The 26,088-nt window shown below is 54.9% G+C and overlaps 1 protein-coding gene across 1 annotated transcript in view; it reads left to right on the plus strand.

Moving 5' to 3' along the window:
* Positions 1-26,088, plus strand: part of CUX2 (cut like homeobox 2) — a 254,319-nt gene that overhangs the window by 148,458 nt on the left and 79,773 nt on the right. Inside the window, 2 exon segments of the mRNA XM_062182840.1 lie at positions 17,401-17,511; positions 20,928-20,975. Coding sequence (XP_062038824.1) covers positions 17,401-17,511; positions 20,928-20,975 — 159 coding nt within the window.

Genomic DNA, 26,088 nt, shown 5'->3' on the forward strand with positions numbered 1-26,088 from the left:
GTGTTGGTGCCGGGCCCCTCTGGGGTGTGTGGACAGCAGGGGCTGGTCTCTTGTGATGCTGGGGACAAAGGACAATGTTTCCTGAGCACCTGCCATGTGCAATCTCTGGGGGAGCTTTTCACTGAGCTCTTCCTATGGCGCCCCTGACAACCTGCACTTCCACACTGAGCCCAAAGTTCCATGTGGGGAAGAGGCCAAGCCAGGGTCCCCACACGGCCCCCTTCCCCACCCTGGGCTGGTCCAACCCCTTCTACTGTGTCAGCCCCGTCCTCCCCATGAGTGCTCAGCCCTCCCTGTTTACTCACTAAAGCTCCTTCAAGGGAGACTGGTGCCCCCTGCTGACTGCCCTCCTCCCCTGCTGAGAACCCCAAGAAAGGGGACCAGGTCAGTTCTTCGCCGTCATATCCCATGGATATTCCCAAACCTTTCCAGGAGTCTTCAGAATCAGACCAGTCTCAAATACCAGGAAGCTGCGATTTGCCCTCTGCACTCTTATTCTGGCACAAATGCACGTTGGAATCTTCCAGAAGCTACCCAAGGTGTGATGATGGCATGATGCCATGACTCTGACACCTGTACTGGAGCATACACTGTGTCCTGTGCTGTAGGAACTTCTCAGATCTCACTGGGTAATGAGTGCCAGTTCCAGGCGCCTGCACAGACAGACTCCTTGGGGGTGAAGGGTTTAAAAGGGTCCTGAAGCCCAGTGTGAGAACTGCTTTGCCAGGCAGTGCAAGAACTGTGAGTGAAGGAAGGAATGGGCGGAGCGAGCGTTACCGACCCGGCTTGTCTATGTGGGACGTTTGGACCTGGCTTGTCTACATGGTTGTGGTTTGGGGACCGCATGCTGGTGGCTGCGTGGAGAATGGGCTGGAGGGAGGGAGGGGTCACCTCGAGCCCAGGAGAGGGGCGCATGGGTGAACCGAGCCCCGCCTGCTGGAACACAGCTCTTGGCCTGCTACCAGCGTCCCTCGGCACTAGCCAGCGGCTGACCGACCGAGGTGTTTTCCACAGCAAAACAATTTGGAATAATGAGAACTTTACAGAATGTCTTTAAACACGCTGGTAATGGGCATAAGAAAGCCTTGTGAAGTGTAATCAGTTATTAGCAGCTGATCAATTATCCTCATGGATAGCAGTGGAAGGGGGGAGAGGAGACGCAATAATAAGCCCCTTGATTAACTAATTTGAATATCTTTGGAGAAGAAATTCTGAAATTTCTTTCCATTTTCTCGCCTGCTATTGTACCGGCCGCACATCTGCTGGCTCGAGGCGGGACGGAAATGGTAATGAGTGCTGTGCTGTGAACAGGCCCCTTGTTCAGCACCCAGAGAGGAAGGCTGGGGGGTGCAGCCAGCCTGGCCTGGGGACCTCGTGCCGCCTGGAGGGTGGAAGCACAGGGCTGCGGTCAGCCCTGCCCCGCGGCGTGACCTCTGCTCCCCGGTGAAGCGTCAAGGTCAGGGGAAGCTGGCTGTGGAAGGCAGAAGGCACAGGCAGGCCAGCACCCATTTGAGTAGCGACACAGGTTGTCCTGCAGACCCTCCTGGGCCAGCCGGGCCTGGGGCAGTCCCAGGATGGAACTGACGTTAGGAGAGAACCCTACACTCTGGATGCCAGTGTCAGCAGCGGGCCCCTGCCCAACCTCCATGTGCAACAGGCCTACAGAAGGCAGGGAGTGAGCCTGGGCAGCATTAAGAGTCCCCTCATGCCCTGGGATCTTGGATGACCATGTGGACATATCACCCCAGTGGCTACCTAGCTTGCAGCTGCCTTGCAACTAAAGCAAGTCTCTGGAGCCAGACTTCCCGAGGAGGCCAGCTGTGCAGCCTTAGGCAAGTGACCAGACCTTTCTGTGCCTCCGCCTGCGCTGCCATAGAAAGGGGAGAGCGCTGACGCCGTGGCTCAATAGGCTAATCCTCCGCCTTGCGGCGCCGGCACACCGGGTTCTAGTCCCGGTCGGGGCGCCGGATTCTGTCCCGGTTGCCCCTCTTCCAGGCCAGCTCTCTGCTGTGGCCAGGGAATGCAGTGGAGGATGGCCCAAGTGCTTGGGCCCTGCACCCCATGGGAGACCAGGAGAAGCACCTGGCTCCTGGCTTCGGATCAGCGAGATGTGCCGGCCGCGGCGGCCATTGGAGGGTGAACCAACGGCAAAGGAAGACCTTTCTCTCTGTCTCTCTCTCTCTCTCACTGTTTACTCTGCCTGTCAAAAAAATAAATAAAAAGAAAGAAAGGAAGGGAGGAAGGGAGGAAGGGAGGAAGGGGAGAGCAATGCTCACGGCTCGGCCCGGGGCCGTCGGCACAGTAAGCACAGTACAAATGTGAGCGTAGCTATTGCAGCTTCCCGCATCCCGTGCCATTAGCAGGCTGGGCTCGGTTTGCAAACTGGCAGGCCAGGCTCCAAATCCCCCCAATAAATCTGTTTTACTTGGCACAAGCTGCATTGTTAAAATTTTTTTTCTGGGTTTGTTGCCAGCCATTAAAATTTGGGAGATTTTCATATCACAAATCAGGACGGGAGGGTTTTTCCAGGAAATCAGGCCCCCCGGCCCCAAGTTGGCCAGAGCTGAGCAGGGGCACTGGTGTCCCACTCAGTGCGGCACGCTCCACCCCTTCACCTCTCACGGCACCTGCTGCGCCCGCCCTCGTCCGAGAGACTGGGAGGTCTGCTGGGGACAGGATGCCCCAGTCCCCGATGTGCCGTGGCCTGAGACTCAGACACACCTGACGGAGCGTGTGTCGGATGAGATGCTGACCTACGGGGCAGGCCTGTGTCCCCAGGCCCCTCAGCAGCCTTGCCTGAGGAGGCAGCCAGCTCTAGCCTCGGTTAGGGCCCCCAAGAGGCCCCCAAGAGGCCCTGTGGTCTCTCCTGCTCCCACTTCCCACACCCCTCTGTCCTCTCTTTATGCCTCCTACAGGAGGCGTTCTGGAGACCCCCACACAGGGGCCCCAGTTGCCCACCCCAGGCCAAGGCCCAAAGTGCCAGAGAAAGCCCCGCACAGCCCCGGCAGTGCCCGTGGTCCCTGGGCCTCTCCCCCGCCCCACCCCAGCGGCTCTTTTATCTTCAGTTGGAGGCTGCTCAGAACAGAGCCTCCAAAGCCACCTTTCAAATCCTTCCCGCCCCCTCCCCTGACCGTTCCACTGCTTAAAAATGGCTTAACCAATTTGGGTTATTTTTAGTAAAATGCCTGGCGTGTTGGCTGACAACCTGTATTCTAAGTTTCAACCTGATATGGAAAAGACAGAGTTTATAAACCTCTACGGGAAAAAAGGAGAAATACACAAAACATTGCTTTAGAATAGAAATCATCTGAAACTGACCCCATGGGTCCTGGCCAGCGGGGCTTCAAGGGCACACAGAGGAGTTTGTTCATCTGAGCTTCCAGCGCTGCTGGGAGACCTGGACACAGCATCCTGTGGACCGAGAGGCAGGACGGACAGATAGGATTTGAACCCTGATTCCACCACTCTGTATGTCCCTGAGTCCTCAGTTTTGCCATCTGTGGTATGGGGGTGCTTGTAACCACCCCAGGTAGAATCCAGAGCCTGACCCTAGTCACATGTTCATGTGTCCTTATTGTCATAGTGGCCTGATGCGGGAGGAGGCCCTGACCTCTGTGAAGGTAGCTTCCCCTGCCTCCTTGTGTCTTTTGAGGTTGATTTTTTTTTTAAACAGCTCTATTGAGGTATAATTTGCATACTATAAAATTCATCTGTAAAGACACATATATGTGTATGTGTATATATACACACACAATTCATCACATATAGTTCAGTGGTTTTTTGCACACTTGTCGAGCTGTACGGCCATCACCACAATCCAGTATTAGAACACCGCTCCAGAAAGATCTCTGGGATCCACTTAGAGTCACTTTCCCATCTCACCCCCAGCCACGAAACCACGCACCTCTTTTCCGTGTCTACAGGTTTACCTGTTCTGGTCATTTCCTGTGGATGAGATTGTACAGCGGAGGGCCTGCCGTGTAGTGCTTTTGGTATTCCCCCACGCCGTGCCCGCACCTGCTGCGGGTGGTGGTGTTTGGATAAGCCGCGTTCCCTCTGCTCAGCTGGTGGGTGCTGGCTGGGGTGGCTTCCACTGTCGGGTCCCATGAACGGTGCTGCTGTGAACATGGGCACAGAGCTTTGTGGAACTGTGTTATCACTTCTCGTGGGCACAGTGCAACTGCTGGGTCCTAAGGCAAATTTATGTTTAAACGATTAAGAAACTGTCCGACTGCTTTCCCAAGCGGCTCTACCAGTCTGCATTCTCACCGGCGGTATATGCACCCGGCACTCCTCGTTGAGGTTTGAGTATACATTTTAGGTTCCTGGTTTCAGTCAGGATTTGGCCTGGGGATTCTGGGAGCCCCTGGTGTTTGAAGAGATGAGTGGCAGGTGGGAGTGTGGGACACGATCACGCATCCTTGAGTGTTCCAGAGCGGTGCTGCCATGCAGAGCTTCTGAGATTGTATGAACCGTGTGTGTGTGAGCCCTCCGGTGTGGTGGCTTCCAGCACCTGCAGGTGTGGCCGTGCAGCCGAGGGTTGGAACTGTCTCTGTTGCGTTTGCGTTCATTTAGATACAGTGGGTATAAGTAACCCCACGCTGCCCTGCTGGATCGCTTCCTTCTGGACGTCCAGGGTCACCGCTCCCGTGTGCTAGATCCTCTTGGAGTCTCTCTGAGGATGGATCGGGGCTCAGTTCTTTAACCACAGGCAGCCACGTAGGTGTGAGGCTCGGGGACCACAGGGCTGCACTCAGTGGCTCCAGCAGACTTGGGGGACTTAGGTTGGGCTGTGCCGTGGAGTCACAAGAGTGTAGATGGGCCCTGGTGCTAGGGGACCCAGGTTCAGATTCCAGCCCTGTCACTTACCAGTCTGGGACCTGAGACAAGGGACCTGTCCCTGCTGAGCCTCAGTGTTCTCATCTGAAAAATGGGAGTAGCACGGCCCCTCTGTGGAAGAGGCAGCATCGTTCTCAGAGGGCTGCTGTCCAGCTCAGAAAATCTAATCCCTTAGCTGCACGTCTGCTTGAGGGGCGGGGAAGGGGTGGTCTCTCCTTCCCATCGTAAAGGGAACACCCAGCACCCCTGTGAAGAAGACAGGCTGACAAGAGAGAGGCCTGACAAATCCCCGTGATCGTAGCTCTTCTGCCATGAGAGCCTTCAGCTTGAAGACCCAGAGACTCCGTGGCTGGCGTGAACTCGCCACTCTCGGGCTCCAGTTTGACGAAGCATGTAGAAACGGGATTGGACGGGAAGGGGATGGGCGAATGGGCGTGGACAGGGGCAGACCAGATCCTTCTCAGCTGCTCTGTGCAGGCTCCCTCCCTGCCCCCGGGGAGCTGGGCCCTTTCTGGGAGGGAGGTCTTCTGACCGACAGCCAAACCAGGGAGGCAGAGCATGCCGCTCAGGCCAGCTTCCCCCACAGCAGCGGGGAAGGCGGAGTTTGATGTTTAGGTCTTATGGCTGCTTTGCAAAGGAGGGGTCTGGTCCCGCCTTGGGGGAGAGGGAGGAGCAGGAGACAGGAGCAGCTTTTTTTCGAGGCCTTCCCTTTGGGGGAAGTTTCCAAGTCCCCACACCTGTGCTTAGAGTCAGGGCACAAGGGTCACCTTCTGTTACTGTCGTCCGGAGTCCCGCCTCCTTGTCTGGGAAAGCCAAGATGTTAGACCGTGAGCCCCACCTGGCAGGGGCCCGGCACATGGCATAGCACCTGGCACAGAGCAGGTGGCTCCGTGCTTGTTTGAGGAATGATAGTGAATGCCACTGGTTTGTCTGCATGCAAGGTGTAAGTGGCATGGATCAGCTGGGGACAATGACGTTGCCTTCAGAAGCTGTGGCTGGGAAACAGCCCTGGGGTCAGTGCTGACCGTGGCCTGCTTTGTAGGAGGCAGACGGCTTCCTGTCAGCAGGAATGGGGCTTCAGCGCAGGCCAGTCTGGAGGCCCCTGAGGTAGGCGGGGAGTGGACAAGGGTTCCCAGGGTCAGCCGAGCCAGCCAGCACCCCCCAGTTTCCACAGGGTGAAAACATGGCTCCTGGTAGGCACAAGCAGCTGACAACTCTCCCACGCCCGGAGAGACCAGCAGTGTCCCCTCCGGTTGCTTGGGGACCAGGCTGGCTCCGATGCCCCCAGCCTGGCGTCCCGCCTCCTCCCCGTGCCCCTGGTCTCACTCACTGTCACCACTCCAGCCCCTCCGCCCTACAGAGTTGTTACCTTCCCTTCACTTGTGTGAAATGTTCAGCAGTCACCAGAATCTTCCATATTCATTGTTCTCGCCCAATGTACAGAGAAACTCGGGAAAGCAAATGTTCATTCCAGAAAGGTCTGTTCTGCTTTTGCGGGCTCTGGGCCTAGGTGCAAGGGGTACAGAGGTGGACCAGACAGGGGAGGGTCCCCCACCTCCCGGAGCTTCTAGTTGTTGGGAGGGGGCTGGCAGTTGAGTGGATGTTCTGCGGAATGGGAGCCGGGGAGGGGCGTGGATTGGAATTGAGGGCAGGTCCCACTGAGCAGTGCCTGCGTTGTGGGGATGGAGAAGCACTGCACACAGGGAGGAGTGCGTGTGCAAAGGTCCTGGGATGGGAATGAGGACAGGAAGCGGTCAGTGTGTCTGGAGAGCCTAGAGTCGGCCAGGGGGCCCTCCCAGGAGGGCTGGAGCCCACTGCAGTTGCCAGTCCCAGGGGGCAACACTAAGAAGTCTGATTTTTGGCCGGCGCCATGGCTCAACAGGCTAATCCTCTGCCTAGCGGCGCCTGCACACCGGGTTCTAGTCCCGGTCGGGGTGCCGGATTCTGTCCCAATTGCTCCTCTTCCTGTCCAGCTCTCTGCTATGGCCCGGGAGTGCAGTGGAGGATGGCCCTAGTGCTTGGGCCCTGCACCCCATGGGAGACCAGGAGAAGCACCTGGCTCCTGCCTTCGGATCAGTGCAGTACGCTGACCGTGGCGGCCATTGGAGGGTGAACCAACGGCAAAGGAAGACCTTTCTCTCTGTCTCTCTCACTATCCACTCTGCCTGTCCAAAAAAAAAAAAAAGTCTGATTTTAATCTTCGTAGCGAATAAATCATGGCTGAGTTCCGGGCTAGGGGAGGTGAGCTGACTCACGTTCGAACAGCTTCCTCCGGCTGCCACGCAGAAAATGTAGGCAAGGTGGGCGCCAAGAGAGAGGGGAGGAGGCCCAGGATGGTGGCAGCTTGGACAAAGGCGGCAGTGGGGGTGGTGGTTATTTCTGGACAGTTAAAGAGATGTGGCTGGGACTTGCCAAGGAATACTGCTGCTATCCTTCTGCCACTGCGACGGCGCTGGGGCCTCAGAGAGGGGCTGCAGGGGCAGAGCCAGCAAGTGCGGCAGGTGAGGGAGGAAGCCAGGCCCACCCACACCCTGTACCACTTTCCACGTGGCTCCTGGGGGCCCCGCCAGATGTCCATTTCTACTGAAATGATGCCTGTAGAGATTACCCCCATTTTACAGGTCGGGCAGCTGAGATATAGGTGTTAGGGTCTCCCAACTGGTAGGTGCCAGCAGGATTTGAACAGCTGGTAAGCCCCGCCTATGTGTCCACACACGTGTGTCTGTATGTCTTGGTGTCCATGCGTCTGCGGAGCTGTGCCTGCATTCGCATTCTTGTCCACATGTATCCATGTGTGATCCCGGGCACCCTACACCCGTGTGTCTGCGCGTGTATCCGTGTGTGATCCCGGGCACCCTACACCTGTGTGTCTGCGCGTGTCTGTGCAGCCACCCACACTCGTGTAGAAAAAAGCCTGGAAGGCAGGCTTGCCCCGCTGCCCTCGACGTGCCAGGGCTGCCGCCCGCTCACCCTTCGCCTCCTCTCTCTGCCATCCCTCATCTACCTGATGATCGCATGTTACTTTCATGAGCAGTGCTGGGTGCGGGGCAGGGACGGGACAGGCCGCTCGGTGGTGCCTTACACGTGGGGTCCATGTTGACTTTGGAACTGGTGGTGTTTGGTTTGAGGAGGGGAGTGGCACCCCCTGCCCCCCATTCAGAGAGGGTCCAAGCCTCGCCTGGACTCTCCCTGCCCTGTGTACCACGTCACGGCGTGTCTCAGGGAACCTGCGCAGGGATCTCGATGCCGTCTCAGGACACTGAGGCTGGATGTCTGTGATCAACGTTGCAATAGAATGTAGGTGGATCGAGATGTCGATTCCCCAACAAAGGCATTTTCCTCTTTCTCCCTCCGCCCACCTCCTTTCTTTCCTTTCTGGAAGTGGCAAGAACTGTGTGTCAGGATGCCATGCAGCTGGATGGCAGATAAGACCACACCCTGGACAGGAAGCAGCCCACAGGCGCTGCCTATCAGGGCATTAGGGGGAGGGTCTGTCTTGGTTCACTGGAGGAGTGGAGTCTCCTGTGTGTGTGTGTGTGTGTTGGGGGGCTCCTTCCTGGAGGTGCAGCAGGTGGGCAAATGTTTTCCAGTCCTAAAATAAACAGCTACAATGTGTGCTTAGGCCACAGCCGAGTTCGGGGTGGCCCTGGGAGCCAGGAACACCAATAGCACTGGAGGGGGCACTGGCACTTGGGTCTGGCTCTCTTCCTCCCTCTAGCAAAATGTTTCTCTTTGAAACTGGTTCTGTGCTGGCAGGAAGCTGGCTCCACAGGCCGTTCACAGGTGTGTTGAGGAAGAAGGTGCATCTGCACCCCCTCCCGGTCCTCTCAGGAGGTAGCCCCCCATTCCTTGCCCCATTTCACCAGTAGGGGCTGGGGGGAGGTCAGACACTTGCCAAAGTCCACGACAATCTAGGGGCGGCCGCCCCTCTCAGAGCCTTCTCTCTCAGTCTTGCCTTCAGCCCCACCAGGCAGGGCTCTCAGCTGCCAAGTGGTGGGGAGCCCAGTGTCCCGGGGGGCCCTGAAATCCACCACCTCCACCTTCTGCTGTTGCCCCCACTGCCCCTTGCTCACCGGGCCGGTAGCAGGAGGTGGCCCTCTGCACTCCCAGTGTGCGTGCCTTCCCCCCACTGCCGCCTCCTGTCCGTCCCCTGGCCCCACAACTGTCCCACCCAGTCTGCAGGAGTCCCCCCTGTGCTCTGCGTCCTGTTGGGTGGGGCTGTCTCCTACTGTGCTTCCCTTGGGATGGCACCTGTGTGTCTATGCCATTGTCCCTTCCCACTGAGCCACACAGGGCTCTTGGCAGCCAGTCTGTCACACAAGTGCGTAGGGACTGAGCCTAAAGCTTCCGCCCCTGCCTGCAGTGCGTGCCTGCCCCTTCTTAGCCCTGCACACCAGTGGATTTTTTCAGATGGCCTGAGGTTCCTGCAGATCTTCATCTCACCTTCGTCTCCCTTCAACCTCAGAAGAGTGGCTGCTCAGGGAAGCAGTCTGGGGGAGAAGCATAAGAAGAGGCAGAGACCTCAGAGATGGTGCAGTTTTGGGAAGAATGGACCAGGGTTCGAAGTCCTGCTCTGCTTTGCCCACTGTGCACGTGGGGCGGTGATGCTGGCTCTCTGGGACTTATTTTCCTTATCTGCAAAGGGGGTTATTAGGAGCCCAGACTTCTGGAAGACCAGGTGGTCGGAGGTGTGAAAAGTGCCATCACATAGAAGCAACCGGTTCCTGCATTGTGGTGAGGGATCCACCAGTGGGGCCCTAGCAAGGGCCTTGCACATAGTAGGTGCTTAAGTGCCCAAGGAGGGAGTGCTCGGTTACTTGATGTGATCATTTTGACAGAGGAGGGCAGGGAGCTAAGGGAGGGGCTGCCAGGCCAGCCCACGCAGCTGGACCAGACCTGCTGGCTCTGAGCAGACGGGGTCCCCCCCCCTCACTGAGACCCAGCAGAGTTGGGGCTACTTTGTTTTCTCAGTGCCTGCAGGGTTTTTAATTCTGAGACCTCTGGAATATAAAGCAGCAATCAAGGCCAAGAGGAAGTGATCGGATGTGTCTCCCAGTTTTGGGGGCTTGCCACGAGATAATTAGGTATTTGATTGGCATCTGCTCTCAAGGACAGCCACCTCCAGGTCCCGCCTGCAGCAGGAGTGGGCTGTGTGCTTGCCCGATGCTTGGGAGAGGCTGGCTGGAGGGGGACAAGGCACTGAGGCAGGGGAGCCCCTCTGGGAGTGGGGGTGGGGGTTCCAGGAATCAGCCTGTTCATCTTTCATTCTTTACATTCACTCACTGATGCAGCAAGTGTTCAGCACCTACAGCCATGACCCAGAGTCCTTGTCCTTATGGAGGGGGCAGGCAGCAGAGACAGGCAGGTAAAATGACGACATAAATGGTTCCACAAAAAGTGTTATGGACAAAAATAAGCAGGGTGTAGGGGAGGTAGACAGGAGGCATTGCCGGTTTGAACAGGGTGGTGGCACAGGTTCTGGGGGAAGTTACTGTAAGAGCTGAGACCCTGAGGGCGCAAGGGAAACATCTGTGTGGAAAACAGAACAGCGTTTCGGGCCGCAGGAATAACTAGTGCAAAGGCCCTGGGCCCAGACGTGCTGGAGACCATGTGGGCTAAAGAACCAGCCAGGTCCCTCTGTGGCCGCAGCAGAGTGGGTGGGGGGGAGCAGCAGGAAGTGAAACCAGAGGTGAAGCACGTGGTGAGCACTTTGACCTTGACTGAGTCAGATGGGGGCCTTGGAGTGGTTTTGAGGATGTGAGTGAGTGGCTGCCAGGTGAGGACAACACGGTAGGAGGGCAGGGGTGACAGCAGACAGCCCAGTGAAGAGGCTCCCGTGGTCACTGAGCCTGATGGTGGCCTGACCCAGGGAGGTGGCAGCAGCAAGGGTAAGACATTGTCACGTCATACGATTTGCTAACTGATGTCAGCCTGACACCCAGGTCAGGGAAAATGGCCTCAGCATTGGCAGCAGCCCCAGCCCAGGCACCAACCTTGGCCCTGAACACTCAATCCTCCCCAGGCACTTCCTGTAGCCTGGACCCTGAGGCTGTGGCCCCCCGAGGGAGGCAAGGCCATGACTGACTTGCTGCACTCTGCCTGCCAAACACTGGCCCTCGCCTCCCTCAAACTGACAGCAGATTGGCCCCTAGATTTGCAGGAAGCCTAAGCTGGGGCAGTGCTCAGAAGGCTTGTGGCCTGCAGCTTCCATTGTCTATGCTGCCTGCGTGCCCAGATGCTCCATACAGCAGGGCCTGCGTCCTTCTTGCCCCTGGAAACACTGTAGGCACCTCAAGTGTAATGGGTGAGTGATTGGACGGACAGATGACCAGGTGATTGGATGGGTGGACAGACCCCAGTGGGCCCAGCCGTGCTCCTGGTCTTCAGCTGCATGGGTTCTTGTTGAGGACAGTTCGGGGAAAGGCTGGCCCGTCAGTAGCTGCGGTGCAGCTCCCAGGAAGCACCCAAGAGAAAGGACCCAAAACACATAGGTTGGAGTCCCCATGGTGCCTGTTCCCAGTGGGTGATTTGGGCAAGTAGCTTAGTCTCTGTGCAGAGGCACTGTGTGTCCCATGGTACCCACACCACAGGACTGTTGATTTGCTCCATCAACAGAGATTTCTGGAGATTCCCCTGCACTCTGAGTGCTGCTGGGGGAATTCGGTGAGCTGCTGTGTGCCCAGAGGGCTCTCTCCACTCCAGCTGTCATAGCAGGGTGGTCACTGCTCCGGAAGCTCGCCGCACAGTCGTTGGCAGCCTCTCTGCTCACGCCCAGGCCCCAAGGCTTGGCACCGTTCCCCTCCACAGCTCTCTGAGTGTGAACTGCCTGTCACCTTGCGGAAGACAGGAAAAGCCAGCCTGGCTGAGACCCATTCAATGTAGGCGCCGCCCCTTGCCCCGGCCTCAGATAATTGGCCCAATACATCTTGGTGTGGGGAATTTACATACGGTGCAGCGGGTGATGGATGGCTCTGGGAACCCAGGCTGTCTCTCAGCCGCCATGCAGTTATCCATCTAGGCAGACTGCAGAGCCATCCGTCTTGTCGCGTCTCCTTGCTGGTGGCAGGTCGGCATGTGCCCTCCCTCCATCCTAGGTTGTCCCTGAGTGCCCCCCTGCCAGAGCTGGCCCACTGAGGCCCCTCTGAAGGCGCCACTCCCAGCCTGCCCCACCACAGACAGAGCAAGTCCCTTTGCGGTGAGCATCCCTGGGACTCCCTCCTCCCTGTCTGCCTGGGAGCTCCGGGGACCAGAGATGCAGGTGAGACATTTGGCAGCCAGAAAGGTGTCGCCTCCCTGCTCTCGCCACAGGGGACCTCTCCCGCCTCTTTCTGGTAGCAGGCTGTCACTCCACTGTACTTGCCGAAGGCTTCCTGCACACCAAGCATTTTGCTAGAACTGTGGACAGAGCTGTGAGCAACCCAGACACAGTCCCTGCCCCTCAGGGACTCCCATTCCACTGAAGGTCAGGACCACTCTGGACGCTGCACGTGTTCACGCCTTACCTCCTGATTCTCAAGAAGTCCGCACCAGGGGCCAGTGCTGTGGCACAGCAACACCCATGTCCCATGTCAGAGCACCAGTTTTCAGTCCTGATCTCTGATCCAGCCCCCTGCTAACGGGTCTGGGACAGCAGCAGATGACGGCCCAAGTGCTTGGCTCTGCGTCCACATGGGAGATCCAGACGGAGTTCCCTGGCTCCTGGCTCTGGCCTGGCCCTTCCCTGGCTGTTGCAGACATTTGAGGAGTGAACCAGCAAACGAAAGAGCCTGCTTGCTCACTCTCTCTCAGTCTCTCTCTCTCTCTCTCTCTCTCAGTTTCTTTCTCTCTCTCTCTCTCTCTCTCTCTCTATCACTCTTTTGGAAAAATAAATAAGTCTTAAGAAAAAAGTAAGTCCTCACAGTATCCCTGAAGACATGAATTCTGTCCCCATTTTACAGACACAGAAACTGAGGCTGAATCATTCTAAAGAGCAAACTTACCTACGGTGCTAGGACCAGAATCCTGGTTACTTTTACGGGATGGTGACTGGGAGGGGACAGAAGGGACCCCTCCAAGGGGATCGGGGCCATGAACATTCCCTGTCTCCATCTGGGCAGTGGTGAAAATGCATTCAGCTTAACATGGGTATATCCCAGTCAAAAACAAAACCGGTGGGAGCCCCTATGAAGATAAATATTCAGGGAGTCATTGTCAGAATGTCCTTGTGGCAAAATTCACACAGAGGGAGCTGGGCATCTAAAGTTCAGGCAGCGAGGAGCCAGGCAACCTTGAAGGCTTCTGCTGGCTTCTGTGTTTGGAGTGCCTTGAGATCCAAGTCCCAGGACTGCTCAGCTCGCTGATGGCAGACCGCTGAGGGCTGGGGGCACTCGCTGGACGCTGGGCACTGCTGATCCCGTCAGAAGAGCCCCTTCCTCGGAGCCCCAGCTTCTGCAGCGCCCGTCCTGGGTGCGGCGCGGTCCCAGCCCCCTTTCTCTCCACACGTTGGCCCGAGCCTCAGCTGCATCTATCATCTGCTTCAAGCTCATTAAAATTATTTCTTTTTAGTTGCAAATGGGCTGTTTATGATGATCATTATTTGAATGGTCTGCGCCGGGCTCCGGGCTGTCTGTCTGCTGCTGCTGGCCGGTTAATCAGATGATTCGCCTCCTTGCCTGGGCCGGGTCCAGAGTCTGGGGCTGTGTTAAGCAGGGCTCCCCAGGGCTGGGGGCTGGGGGCTGGGGCTGGAGGCCAGGGTGGGAGAGGATCCCGAGTTCTGTGTGGTTTTCAAAGAAGAGGCCCTGCTAGCTCTGTGAGCATTTCTAACTCCAGACCCGTGAAGAATTTTTCGTTTCTTCAAAAAAATAAACATGGCCTTTTCAATTGTAAATCTGTTTCTTTGTAAAGACCATTGTCAGTCTGTCCTTGGCCTTCTTGCTTTGTTGATGTTCATATATCTGTTTTATAGGGGTAGGAGCAAGTGCTTCTTAGTATCTTTGCTTGTTTCAGTCAAAATTGGCAATACTCTCGTTGGTCCCCGCCCCCCTCACCTTTTTGGGTAAGATTTTTACTACCCTGTGAAATCCAGAACTCATGGAATCATTTATCTGGTGCGGTGTTGTCTGAGTTCTCAGTTTATCTAAATATAGGATTAGCATCAGCCAACATTTATTGAATACTTGGTACCATGCTTTGGTGTTTTACACGTGTATATTGTATCATTTACAACAAGCTCTCTGAATTCATACCAGCTAATGGGGAAGTGAAGCAGGTGATTAAAAATTTGCCTTTATAAGGGCTGGTGTTGTGGTACAGCTGGCTAAGCCACCACCAGAGATGGTGGCATCCCATATGGGCATGGTTTCAAGTCCTGGCTGTCCCACTTCTGATCCAGCTCCTTGCTAATGCACCTGGGAAAAGCAAAAGATGGCCCAAGTTCTTGGGCCCCTGTACCCACATGGGGAGACATGGATGGATTTCCTGGCTCCTGGCTTCAGTTTGGCCCAGCCCTAACTGTTGTGTCCATTTGGGGAGTGAACCAGCAGATGGAAGATCTGTGTATGGGTGTGTGTGTGTGTGTCCCTCTCTGTGTAACTCTGCCTTTCAACTAAGTAAATTAAATCTTTTTTTTTTAATTTCCTTTATAATCCACCAAGGAGATAATGCTCACTTCAGTTATTAGAATTGATGATATCCCTTACAGACACTTAATATGTTTGTCATATGCGATGATATATGATAAGAACTTAGCATAGTACCTGGTCTGCGTAAGCACTCAATAAATGGTATTTTTTTTTTGTTTTTATAAATTTTATTTATGTGAGAGGAAGAGAGAGACAGAGCTACTATCTACTGCTTCACTCCTCAGATGCCCAAAGTGGCCAGGGACAGGGCCAAAGCCAGGATCTGGGAACTCAATCCAGGTCTCCCATGTGAGTGGCTGGAACCCAACTACCTGAGCCATCCATGCTGCCTCCTGCATTAGCAGAAAACTGGAGTCAGGAGCTGGAAGTAAGTGTCAAACCCAGGCACTCCAAAGTGAGATTTCTGGTATCTTAACTGGCACTGAACTCGTAGACAAAATGCCTGCCCATATTTCTTACTGGTGTTATTATTGATGGTAGTGTGTTTGCCATAGAAATACAGCAAGAATTCAGGGTTCAAAAATGAGGATAGAGTTAGCAAAGTTGAGATGAACGTGGATGTCTGTGGCATTGCCTGTTTCTCAAGAGCCAAACAGGAAAGCCATCAAGAGCTTGGGTTGCAGTGAGGCCTCCTGAAGTCCCCCTGCCTTCCCTGGCTCTGCCCTCCCTGTTGCATGGTGCCACAGACATCCTACCTGTCAGACGTGCACCTGCCAGCAGCCTCAGAGGTACTGGTAGGGAACCAAACATAATGGTCTGGTGCAATGCAATAGAGTTGGCCTTACCCTACCTGGATTTCCTGCAGAACCTGAACTGGATGTGTTGAATGAAGAGTTGAATCCAGACCCACCAGGTATCTCAGTTGCTGGGGTATGGGGAGGTACAGTGTCCCTGAAACAGGAGCACAGCGTCAGAAACAAGATCATCCAAAACCAAAGCATTAAAAACCCAAGTCTCAGTTGTTTGCCCAGCAGCAATGTGCAGATGACATCTTTGTCTTGAAGGGGACAAGAAAAACTGTGAGCACTTGGCTCAAGAGCGCTCCAGGTCTCTTTCTCTCCTGGCAGGTGAAATTCTGTTCACCTGGCTGCACCAACTGCTAGTTCTTCCCCTTATCTATTGCTGCAAACGCTGAGCTCACCCAGTCACCCGATACGGTGGCGGCGGTCAGCTGTGGTTTCTGTATTGGAAACTGACTTTGGTTTTAAATGAAGACAACCAGACATCTATGCTTTTTCTTGTGACACCTCATTCCCTATAGGCCCAAAATTGTCTGGGGCTTTTTGACAGGCAGTCGTATCCACCAGCAGACCGGTGCCGCAGCAGGAATTGGTTTCAGGACCGTGGACAGCGCCCGTCCCCCGGCGCCGCGTTGGACAGCAACTTTTGTTCCTCCACCGTCTCCTTTCTGCTTTCCTGATTCTCCAGAGATGATAGACACTTCTCTGGAATAGAATCTCCTGCCCGGATTGCTCTGGATTGCTCCAGAAAGCCCCATGGGGCAGAGACACTTTCCCCAGGTTTGGGGTACCAGCTTTGTGGTGCTAGTGTGAATTCCTGCTTAGCAGATTTACCGACTCTCAGACATGATCTAAGACAATTGCCATGCTTTCCGTCTCTTAGAGGGAAAAGGATTTGCAGCGGGTTAATAGTACTTTTATTTCATTATCTAATGGTGAAAGTGTTTCATTGTGTGTGCAAGATGAATGTGTATTAGCAATGACAAATGGGGTCTTTCAGCACAGTGCTGGGCCTCCTCATACATATGTTAGATTAAAGAGTTCACCCTAGAAACACACTCCCGCATCTGCATGTGTGTTTTTAATAAATCTGATTGCAGAAATTTATTGCGCCACCGGATTTAGGAAATTATGGGGCTTGATTGCTGCAAATATAATCGGGTGATATATACAGAAATACTCCTCGAGTTATGGTCCAGAAAAAAAGCCCATCTCGGGACGGTGCGAGAAAGCAGCAGACCACATAAACAGAGCGTTTCTTGAATTATGCAAATGAAATCCCCGACAACTTGCAGTGAATTGTACTCCCCTTGTGCGACTGCCACTGTTAAAGTGAAAAAAGCCCCTAGGGGTGATCAGACACGCACGCTCGGCCAGCAGGCGATGTCTGAGAGGAGTCTGAGCTGGGGCGTGCCCCCTTCCATCCCCCACCTTTTTTTCCCTCGCTGCTCCATCCTGCAAAACACTTCTTCCTCCCCCTCTTGTGACAGCACAGCCATTGCACACAGGCAGGCCCAGTGGCTTCCAACCCATTTCTTCTGAATCCAGGAGTCTCCAGTGAAATATTTCTTATACTTGAAGTGAACCTTAAATGATTTACTGCAGGGTACACAAAAGGTCAGCATGCTTCTTATTGGCACCTTCATTTTTCCAAAATCCACTGAAATTAAAAAGCCATCTATATCTTAAAAGGCATATTTATGAACCTTTAAGTGTAAGTAAGTCATAGTTGGACGAGTTCCCACATCTGATATATGAAAGCTGTCGACAGCACTTTCTTGCTGTATAATATGCCCATACAATATGCCACACTTTACTATTTTGACACGGTTCGGAGATGTTTTCTACAGTTACTGACAAGCTTATGCCATCACTCCTTTGGAAATGTAAGAGGTGGGGCAGGGGGGTGGGGAAGAGATAGAAAGAGAAACAACTCCACCCAGTGCCACAGAGATGATTGATGTGGTCCGACAGTCGCTGTGCAAAACAGCCGCCCTGGAGTGGGGTCTTTGTTTTTTCTCTTGGTGTATCCCCGGTTTTCTTAAAGTATTCGTTTGTGCCAAGAGTCGATACCCTGTCTTTTCTCAGCTTTATGAGTTAAGAAAACTTGTTGGAATGCTGTTTTGTATGATGATTAAAAAGGGAAAAGAGGAAAAAACTCTTTTCTTTCTCCCCCTCCTCTTTTTATTTTATTGTTCCAGAAGGAGCTTAATTCCGTCGCTTCTGAGCTGTCTGCACGGCAGGAGGAGAGTGAACATTCTCATAAACATTTAATTGAACTCCGCCGGGAATTTAAGAAAAATGTACCTGAGGTACAGTATATTTGCTGTTATAGAATTAACTCAGTAGGAATGCACATTTTTCTCTGTTCAAACTGTATTTTGAAAACTGTAGACATAAGTGACTAACAAGAAAAGAAGCTAATTAGCCACGAGGAGAAATTACTGCCCGAACCCTCCGGTGCTCCCTGGTGCTGTGTGCTCAGCAGTGCCGTCCGAGTCAGGGCAGACTGTTTCTCCGGGAAAGCTATTGTCCCTGAGGGCTCCAGGCAGCGTCCATTTCTCCCTCCTCATATCGAAGTCAGATGCTTGGCCCTGGTGGCAGAGACGGTCTGTCCAGCGTTTGTGACTTTGTTGTGGTTTCCCACTGGCATCTGGGAGGTGGCAGCTGTGGCCTTCCCTCGCTCACGGATCTGAAAGACCCTCCCACCCCGCTTCCCCTGGGGCGCAGGGGGGATTCCTGGAGATGCCCAGCCCCCCCGAACAGCCCAGACACATTCCTGTTCATTGCAGGGCTCAGTGTGTGGGTTATTTTCCCTCCTCTCTCGGGCCCCCTGTGGCTTCTCCAGTTAAAGGGGTGGGGGAGAAGCACGGGGCTGAATGCAGACAGGAGAACTAAAGGCCTCTGACACTGTAGATGTGGGCAGGGATGTGGTCTCCCAGAGCAGTTACGGAGCACAGGTATCAGTGGTCTCCAAAGCCAGATCTACCTGCCCCAAAGCCACCTGTCCCCCTCAGGTCAGCAGGTTCATGGCTTAGTCTTCTGCCCTTACCTGCTCAGAGCTGCTGGGTCTTGGAAGAGGGCGGGGCAGGGTCTGGTGTCCAGGTGTGTCCACCAGTGACACTCCACCTGCACACATTCCCAGAAGGCTTCTGCTGCTGTTGCGCTGAGGGAGGAGGGGGCCCCGGAGAGTCAGAGAAGAGGCGGGAACCAGGCCATGAGCACAGAGCGGTGGAGCCTGCAGGTCCCCCTTGTTCTCGGCTATGAATTCCTCTCACACCAGTCATAGATGACTCTGGTTCTTCAGGAAAAGAGAGGGGACTAAGAACTTACCCTTGGGACAAGTCTAGGAGCAGGCCTAGGTGTGAAGGCTCGGAGGGGGTGCATCTGAGAGGCTCAGAAAAGCCAAGGCAGTGCTTGGTTTGACTCTGAGACCAAAGCTGCTGAGGGCCCTCCCTTCCCTTTGAGAGCGGAGCACGGGTTGGGGTCTTTAAGCCGATTTTTTTTTTCTCCTGGGAATGAGGGTACCTCTGACTTGGCTTTACCTCTGAGTTGTCTCCAGGAAGTAGAGCTGAATCTGCCCCAGATCCTCGTAGCCTCCCCTGCCCCCGCTCTCTGGCCCACTCAGGCCCTCCATCCTGTCCTCTTTCCCCCTGTGCAGTGGACTTAGCCACTGAGCCCACACGGGAGCCCCCAGGTGATGAAAGAAATCCAGGCCAGGTTTTAAGCCGCCAAGTTCGGCTTACATAATTTTAATACTGCATAATTATGCAATTATGTAATTAGGAGGAATAAGTTTCCACTCCTATTATAGTCGTGCATCTAAAAATCCTCATTTTTGGAACCCTTCTCTCCTGACGGAAAAGTCGTGCCAAGCTGTATTTAAGAGCATCTGGCTGGTGCCACTCACCTGCTACTGCTGCCTCGGCCCAGCTGCTGCCAGCAGGAAGCAGGCAGGGCAGTGGGCTCCTGGATGTGGTCAGCATGGGCCCAGAGCCCTGCCAGCACCACCCCCATCGTGGCTCTGATGTGGGTCTCTAAGTTCACTTGAGTGTAGGGTTTTGAAGAGCCTGTTTTGGGAGTCTGGGGACCTGGGTTCAAGTCCAAGCTGTGCCACCAGCGTATTGCTTGAGCTTGAGCAGGCTAGCCCCTCTGGGGCCCCAGTCTCTCCCTCTGTAAATTCAGGGACCAGGTGGATGGTTCCAAGGCCCCTTTGAGTATGAGGGGCCTGCAAAAAGTTCATGGGAAATCCACATTATGAAAAAACTGTGCTTGGATTTTTAAATATTTTGCACCAAAATAAGCTTATCTTTTAGTTCCATCTTTCATGAAGTGCCTCAATGCTCACACTTCCTGAATCCGGAGCAGAGGTCTCTGATATACCAATCAGAGCTCTCCTGCCAATATAGCTTCCATTTAGTCTGGAACATTTTTCAGACTTTACCACCTGTGGCACCTACAGGTCTGCTTCTCAGCGTCCTTTGAGAGCCTCTGGGGGGATCTCGCAGCCCCCTGGCCCTGTGTCCAGGGGTATTTGTCAGCTCAAAGCTGCATAGCTGTGGCCCCATTAGGGAGCTCTGTGCACTCCAGCCCACCTTGCTGGGCACTCAGGTTCGTGGCTGCAGCCCAGGGGCTCCTAGGCTTCCTTTTCCATTGCTGAGCCTCCAAGCCACATCCACCACGTGGTGCACTGCCTGTGGCCCCCTAAAAGGGTGTCAGGGTAGCAGTGACTCTGAGATGCCCTGGAAGAAGACACCAGTGAGGCAGGGTACCCCAGACCCAGAAGAGGGTTTTTTTTCTAGGGGCAGAAGCAGCACAACCTTAGTTTCATAACTAAGGAATTTATTCTTTATCTCAACATGGATCCTTCTGCCCACCTCGCCCTTTCCTGCTTCTCTGCCACCCTCCCCCGCCCCCAGCAGGGATGTCCTGTGCTGTGGCTGCTTGTGGTTGGGAGGTCCCTGGTGGGTCTCAGAGGAAATGAGGATTTAGGGGTGGGGTACTGGGACACAGGGTTCTCAAAGGCTTCCCCCCTCCCCACATGCTGGGGAGAGGAACCTATCAGAGTCCACCAGGGAAACCTCAGGCTAGGAACCTCCAAGTCACTTAGGGTCTGGCATAGAAGACAGCCCAGGTCCACAGAGTTCATCCGACACAGGCAGGGCCCTCCTCTGAGCTGGCATCACAGTGCAGGGAAGACCCAGACAAGTGCCCAGAACCTGCGCACACTGGTGCAGAAGGAGGGACCGGCACACCGTGGCGTTGCTAAGACAGAAAGCAGCCTTCGCTGGGGAGGCAGCCCAAGTGATGCCCTGAACGACAGGAGATTTGGACGACTGTGCTCCGTGTGGAGAGTTGGAGCCGTCTCTCTGTCCCCCAGCACAGGTGCCCTGTGATGGACCACCACGATGCACTGCCCAAAAGACCATTCCACGGTCAAATCCACCTGCTTCCCCCTCCCTCTTCCAGAAAGTGCCAGTGCGTGCTGTGTCAGAGACTGCCACACCCTGCAGGGCAGCAGCTTCTTGGACATGACCTTCGCAGTCTGATTGGGCTTAGCACTCCCGGTTCTCCAGGACAGAATCACCCTTAGGAAATCCCGTGGAGTGCAGGTCCCTCAGGACATGCTGGGGAAAGGCTGACCGTGGGACAAGGACGAGCTGGGAGCTGGGCAGTGGGGGTGTCCCACCTGGCGCTGTGGTGAACTCTTCGCTGATCTCTTTTCCAGGAAATCAGAGAGATGGTGGCTCCTGTGTTAAAAAGCTTCCAGGCTGAGGTAAGACCCAAGGCCATGGCGGTGTGTCAGAGAAGTGCACCAGCGGCTCCTCCTGTCCCACTCGGAGTTGCCAAAGGAGGCCAGCTGCCCTGCCCCTGTGCCCAACTCTGTCCCATTCCCCGTAGTGTCCCTTCCAAGGGTGTCACGGCTCTGTTGGGTCTGGTGGACCTCCCGATTCTCATCCCAAGAAGTCTTGTCCCCGGTTTGCCCGGGGCTGGCTCTGCTGCAAGTCAGACCTGCAACCTTGAGCAAACCGCTTTACCTTCCAGGCTCAGTTTTCCGTTTTTAAACACAGAAGTCCGTGCCAGGTGATCACGGCACTCTTCCTCTCAGGCAGCGAAGTCCCAAAGGCAGACTACCCCTCTGACCGTGAAGTCAGCATGGGTCGTGTCCTCTCCTGCCAGCCCTCGGGCTGCAGTCCCTCTGCAGCAGCTGCAGTCACTCCCCCTGCCTGGCGTTCCCTCCCGGCTCCCGTCGTCTGACCTCTGACCGGGTTCTGAACGTGTCCGCTGACCTGGCAGGCACAGGAGCCCGGCTGGACAAAGGCTGGACGCTCCCTGGGTGGGGGAGTGGCAGGGAGGCCACTGCTGGAAGAGTCTATCTTGAAGGGCCTCTTCCGGGAGCGCTCGGCTCAGACAGGGGCCCCGGGATTGGCCATCCTCAGAGCTCGCCCTGGGGATGCGCTGTATGTCTGTCCGCCAAGCCCCAGGCTACCTTTATCTGTCTCTTTGGAGCCACGTAAATGCGCACGGCAATATTAAAGTAAACAGTAACTGGATTTACACAAATGTCGCTGATTTCCATATTTTTCATCCCTTCATTTTATTACCGAGTTGACTGATGTGCTTATTTATTCATAGGGCCACCCGGTATTGATTCATTTGCTTGTAAGTTTCCCTGTGCTGGGAGAGGGGGAAACAAAACAAAACAAAAAAGGCCAATAATGTTGGGAATGTGTTTCCTTGGATGTGTGGGTGTTTTTTTATTTAAAAAAAAAAAAACCACCAGATTCCTGCCTGCCAACTTCTGGTCCCAGGGCTGCTCGGCACACAGGCTCTTGGGCAGCTGACCCCATGCCCAGCCCCACGGGCATTGTTTTGTAGACTGTGTCCTTTTGTCAGCTTTCCTTTGCCTGAGTTGATGTGAGCAGAGCTTCTCTTAGCCTCTTCAAGGCTCAGTTTCCCTGTCTGTTAAATGGGCATAAAGGTGCTACAGGTCTTTTTGTATTGTTTTGAGAATTAGATAAAATGCAAGGAAAGAGGTTAAGGTAGTGTCTGGTGAGGGGGTGACAAGCACAGACTCTGGGCCTGGCCTGGGTCTGAACCTCACTGCTACGACGCAGTAGCCACGTGGGCTTAGGTGAGCGACTTAGCCTCTCTCTGTCTGCGTCCTCGTCACAAAACGGTTGCTAAGGACGCTTTCTGCTGAGGCTGCGCGTGACACTGAGACGTGCTCGCAGCACGAGTGTGGAGGTCGTGGGTAGTTGGTGATACTGTCGTCATGGCCGCGCTGTGGGTTTGTTCGGTCTCCACGGTAGCTCAGTGAGAGTCAGCCTCTCTTCTTCCCAAAGAGAGGGGCTCTCCGTGCCCGCGTCTTGTGTCGTCTTCTCAGGAGGGCAGGGTGGGTGAGGGTCAGGAGAAGACCCCAGGGCAGCCGGGCAGGGCAGCCTCCTGCAGGCCTGGCTTGCTTCCCGGCCCTACCCTGAAATGAGCTGTGCGGACTGGGGAGGCTTCCTTAACTTCTCTGGGCTCTGGCTGCCCTCTGCCCAGGAGGCCGGTGCTCAGGATTCCAAGGACTCGGCAGTGTGGAGGCGGTCTTCAGGGCGCCCACACACAATGGGTGTTCAGCCCGCGCCGGGCCAGAGGAAGTCTTGGCGGATCTGAGAGGGAACACAGTGCCGCACGCGGGCTTCCGAACCCGGCGGCGGGCTCAACAGACACCGCCTTAGCGGCCGGGCACCTGCAAAGGACTTCGTTAATTTTCTTAAGAGGGCTTCCCGTCGTCCCTTTAATGTACCAAAAAGACTGCATTTGTCTGGAATTTTATTCCAAAACCCCCGCCTTCCTCATGATCTATTGACTAAGCCACTGTGGCCACCATGTCCCTCCCCGCGCCCCCCCACCCTGGGGGAGAAACAGCCGCCAAAGAAAGGTGTTAATAAAAAGCATCTTTGTCCAGAACGAGCTGCACACGCAAGGCTGTTTATAATCCAAATATGATTTTCATTTTAATTTTTTTAATGAGGGCTCATCCTTCACGCCGCTTCCCTCTCGCCCTCCGCCAGGCTCTGGGCTGGAGCTGCGCATTCCCAAGTGGGCATTAATCACCTCCCGGAAACATTCCCCGGGGCAGACGCCATCCCGACTCCCATAAACCAGCCCATAAAACGCCAGGGCCGAACGGCCCACCGCCAGCCCTTCCCCGGGGCCGGCCTCCGGTTGTAGTAAACCCTGTGCAAGTTTATTCCTGAATTCCTCGCCACCAGCCCCGGGATGTGTGGAATCCAGGCGTCCTTTCTACCTTTGTGTGCTCTGTGTGCGTGGGTCTGCGCGCGCGCCTGTGGGAGCGGGGAGGAAGTGGATTTGCCTTGCTGTGAATCCAGGAAGCTCCCCCTGTGCTGATTGCTCTAAGGACAGCAATGATTTCCCTGCTCAGGGGAACAAAGACAGCCGGGAAGGTGGCTTCGCGGAGACAGCTTGAAATGGCCAAAGTTTGAGTCTCCTCGCGTGGCAGAGAAAAGAGCAAGACGAAAGCCCCGCTAATTACAAAAGTTGCTTTATGAAAGATAATTCAAAGCAATAATTTAGCAAACATAATCAAGGCGCACAGATGGGGTTGTTGATGGATGGATTGCAACATGCAATTAGCAGTTCTTGCAGTTACATATCATTAACCCTCCGAGCACAAAAATTATTTTCTCATTATTAGTTGAAAAGGTAAAATTAAGCTGACTAGACAGTAAAGGAACAAACTACAATTAATTACCTTCATTTATTACAGTCATTATTTTAAACTTATTTTTACTTGGAGAGAGAGATGAAAACATCTAAATTAAAAGTTTTGTTATGCTAAACCAGAGGTGAAACTTGTCTGAGCTTTGCGTGCTCCAGCCTAGCCAGGAAGCCAGCATGGCCGTTGCGAAAAGCTGCTTTGCCGTGGCCGGGGAGGCGGACTGCAGGGTGGAGACCCCTTTTGGTCAGGTTGGAACAGAGCTGTGCCCCTGAGCCGGATCAGAACACAGCCGTTTGGGAACAAGAAGGCTGACGTGGCCTCTGACCCCCAGAGGGAGGCAGGAGCATGATGGTCAGACACCCACAGTCTGAGCCCCATCCTCCCGACTCCGATGAACCTGTGTGACCTTGCCCAGTGACTTCAAGTCTCTGAGCCACTGTCTTCTCACCCGTGAGACTCAGCAAGATGCCACGTGTCAAGTGGCTGCGAGGCCCCATGTTCTCAACACAGCAGGTACTGGGGCTTGCCAGGGCCGGGGAAGCCTCCCCACCTGGATCCGAGGCACTGGTGCCGCTTGCTGACCTTCTAGAGCTTGGAGAAGGGAGCTAAGACGCCACTTCCCAAGAGACGTGTTAGATCGTCAGTTGTGTCTGAGCAGTCATTTATTCATTCAACAAAGATGGACCAAGTGCCTACTGTATACAAGGCCATGTGTTAGATGGTAGCCCAGTGAGGGTCACAGCTGGGTGGTCCCTTGCACCCTCTTGGTGTCGGGGAGGGAGAACATGTGTTGTACAGTGCCCAGGAGGACTTTCCAAAGGAGGCAGGGACACCCTTCTGCTGGCACCGTGTAAGTCCACACAACAAAGATTTGTGCAGCACCACCTGAGTGCCGGGCCCTGTGTGAGGACCCAAAGGCACTGAGACGCTGTCCTGACTCGAGAGCAGCCCCAGGCGCTGAGTTCTGTGGTGGAGCTTACACCCATGAGTCCCATCAGAAGCCCAGGAGAAGCTGTGGGTTCCTTCCCAGAAGTTCCACCTGTTTGCTCAATGTCACATCCACCCCGTCACCATGGCAGCCACAGCGCATCTCCCATCCTGTGCCTGTCTGCCTTGTGTCCTTGCACTCCCCTCCAAGACCTGTACTCTCTGTCTCCATCCTTTGAATCTGGGCCACCTTAGCTCAACAGAACATGGAGGAAGTGACCCCGTGTCAGTTCCAGGTGTGGCCTTCAGCCTGCCTGCTGTATCTGCCTCCTGCTTCTTCAAACTCAACTTGAGACACCACCACCCTCCCCCACTACTGGGGGAAGCCACCTGGAGAGGCCTTGGGGGATGAGACACCACAGGGAAGAGGGCCAGGAACACGGAGACACCAGGCGTGAGTCAACGAAGCTTGCTGGACAGCCAGCCCACTGCAGCCGTTGGATGCCTGCAGCCCCACCTGCCATCCAGCCAGGACCACCTGAGGTGACGAGAGAACCGCCCAGCTGAGCCCTGTCAACCCACAGAACCGTGAGCGGTCATAGTAAGGTGGCGCTTTGAGGCCCCAGTGTGATGTGGTTGGTTACAGAGCAGTGAGTGACGAGAGCACCCCAGATCTGCAGTGGACCTGCCCTCCCTCCCTCCCTCCCTCTCCCTCCTCTCTCCTCCCCTCCCCTCCCTCCTGCCTTTTCTTCCCTCCTTTTACCTTTTACTTTCTCCGCCCTTTACTTCTCCGCTGGCCTTTTGGCAGATTTTAGCCTCGTGCACAATGCAGCCTTCTCCCCTCCACACTCCTAGGGACAGTGGCAGGTTCTCCCAGGGGTGCCCTCCCCACCCCGCTGCAGAAGCCAGGGCACAGGGAGCACACACTGGCTGCTCGGCATCAGGCCGGCCTGGGTGAGGAGCGTCTCAGCCGTCCTGAGGCTTTGGTGTCCTGTCCTTGGGGTTTCTGCCGGTCAGATCAGGGTGCTTGCTGGGACAAACCCTGGTGGCTTGAAGGGAGTTGGAGCAGAGGTTGTTTGCCAAGGACCGGAGAGGGCCCACTGGGCTAGGGCTTTGCAGGAAAATGAGAGGTGGGGCTGTGCTGCCCTCCTCAACCTGGGCAAAGTGAGGCATGGTGCCAGCCAGCCAGTACCCAGCCTCTGGGGACATTTGCTGGGTGAGCGAATGGCCCCAT

Source organism: Lepus europaeus, chromosome 23 (genome assembly GCF_033115175.1).
Source record: "Lepus europaeus isolate LE1 chromosome 23, mLepTim1.pri, whole genome shotgun sequence".
NCBI lineage: Eukaryota > Metazoa > Chordata > Mammalia > Lagomorpha > Leporidae > Lepus > Lepus europaeus.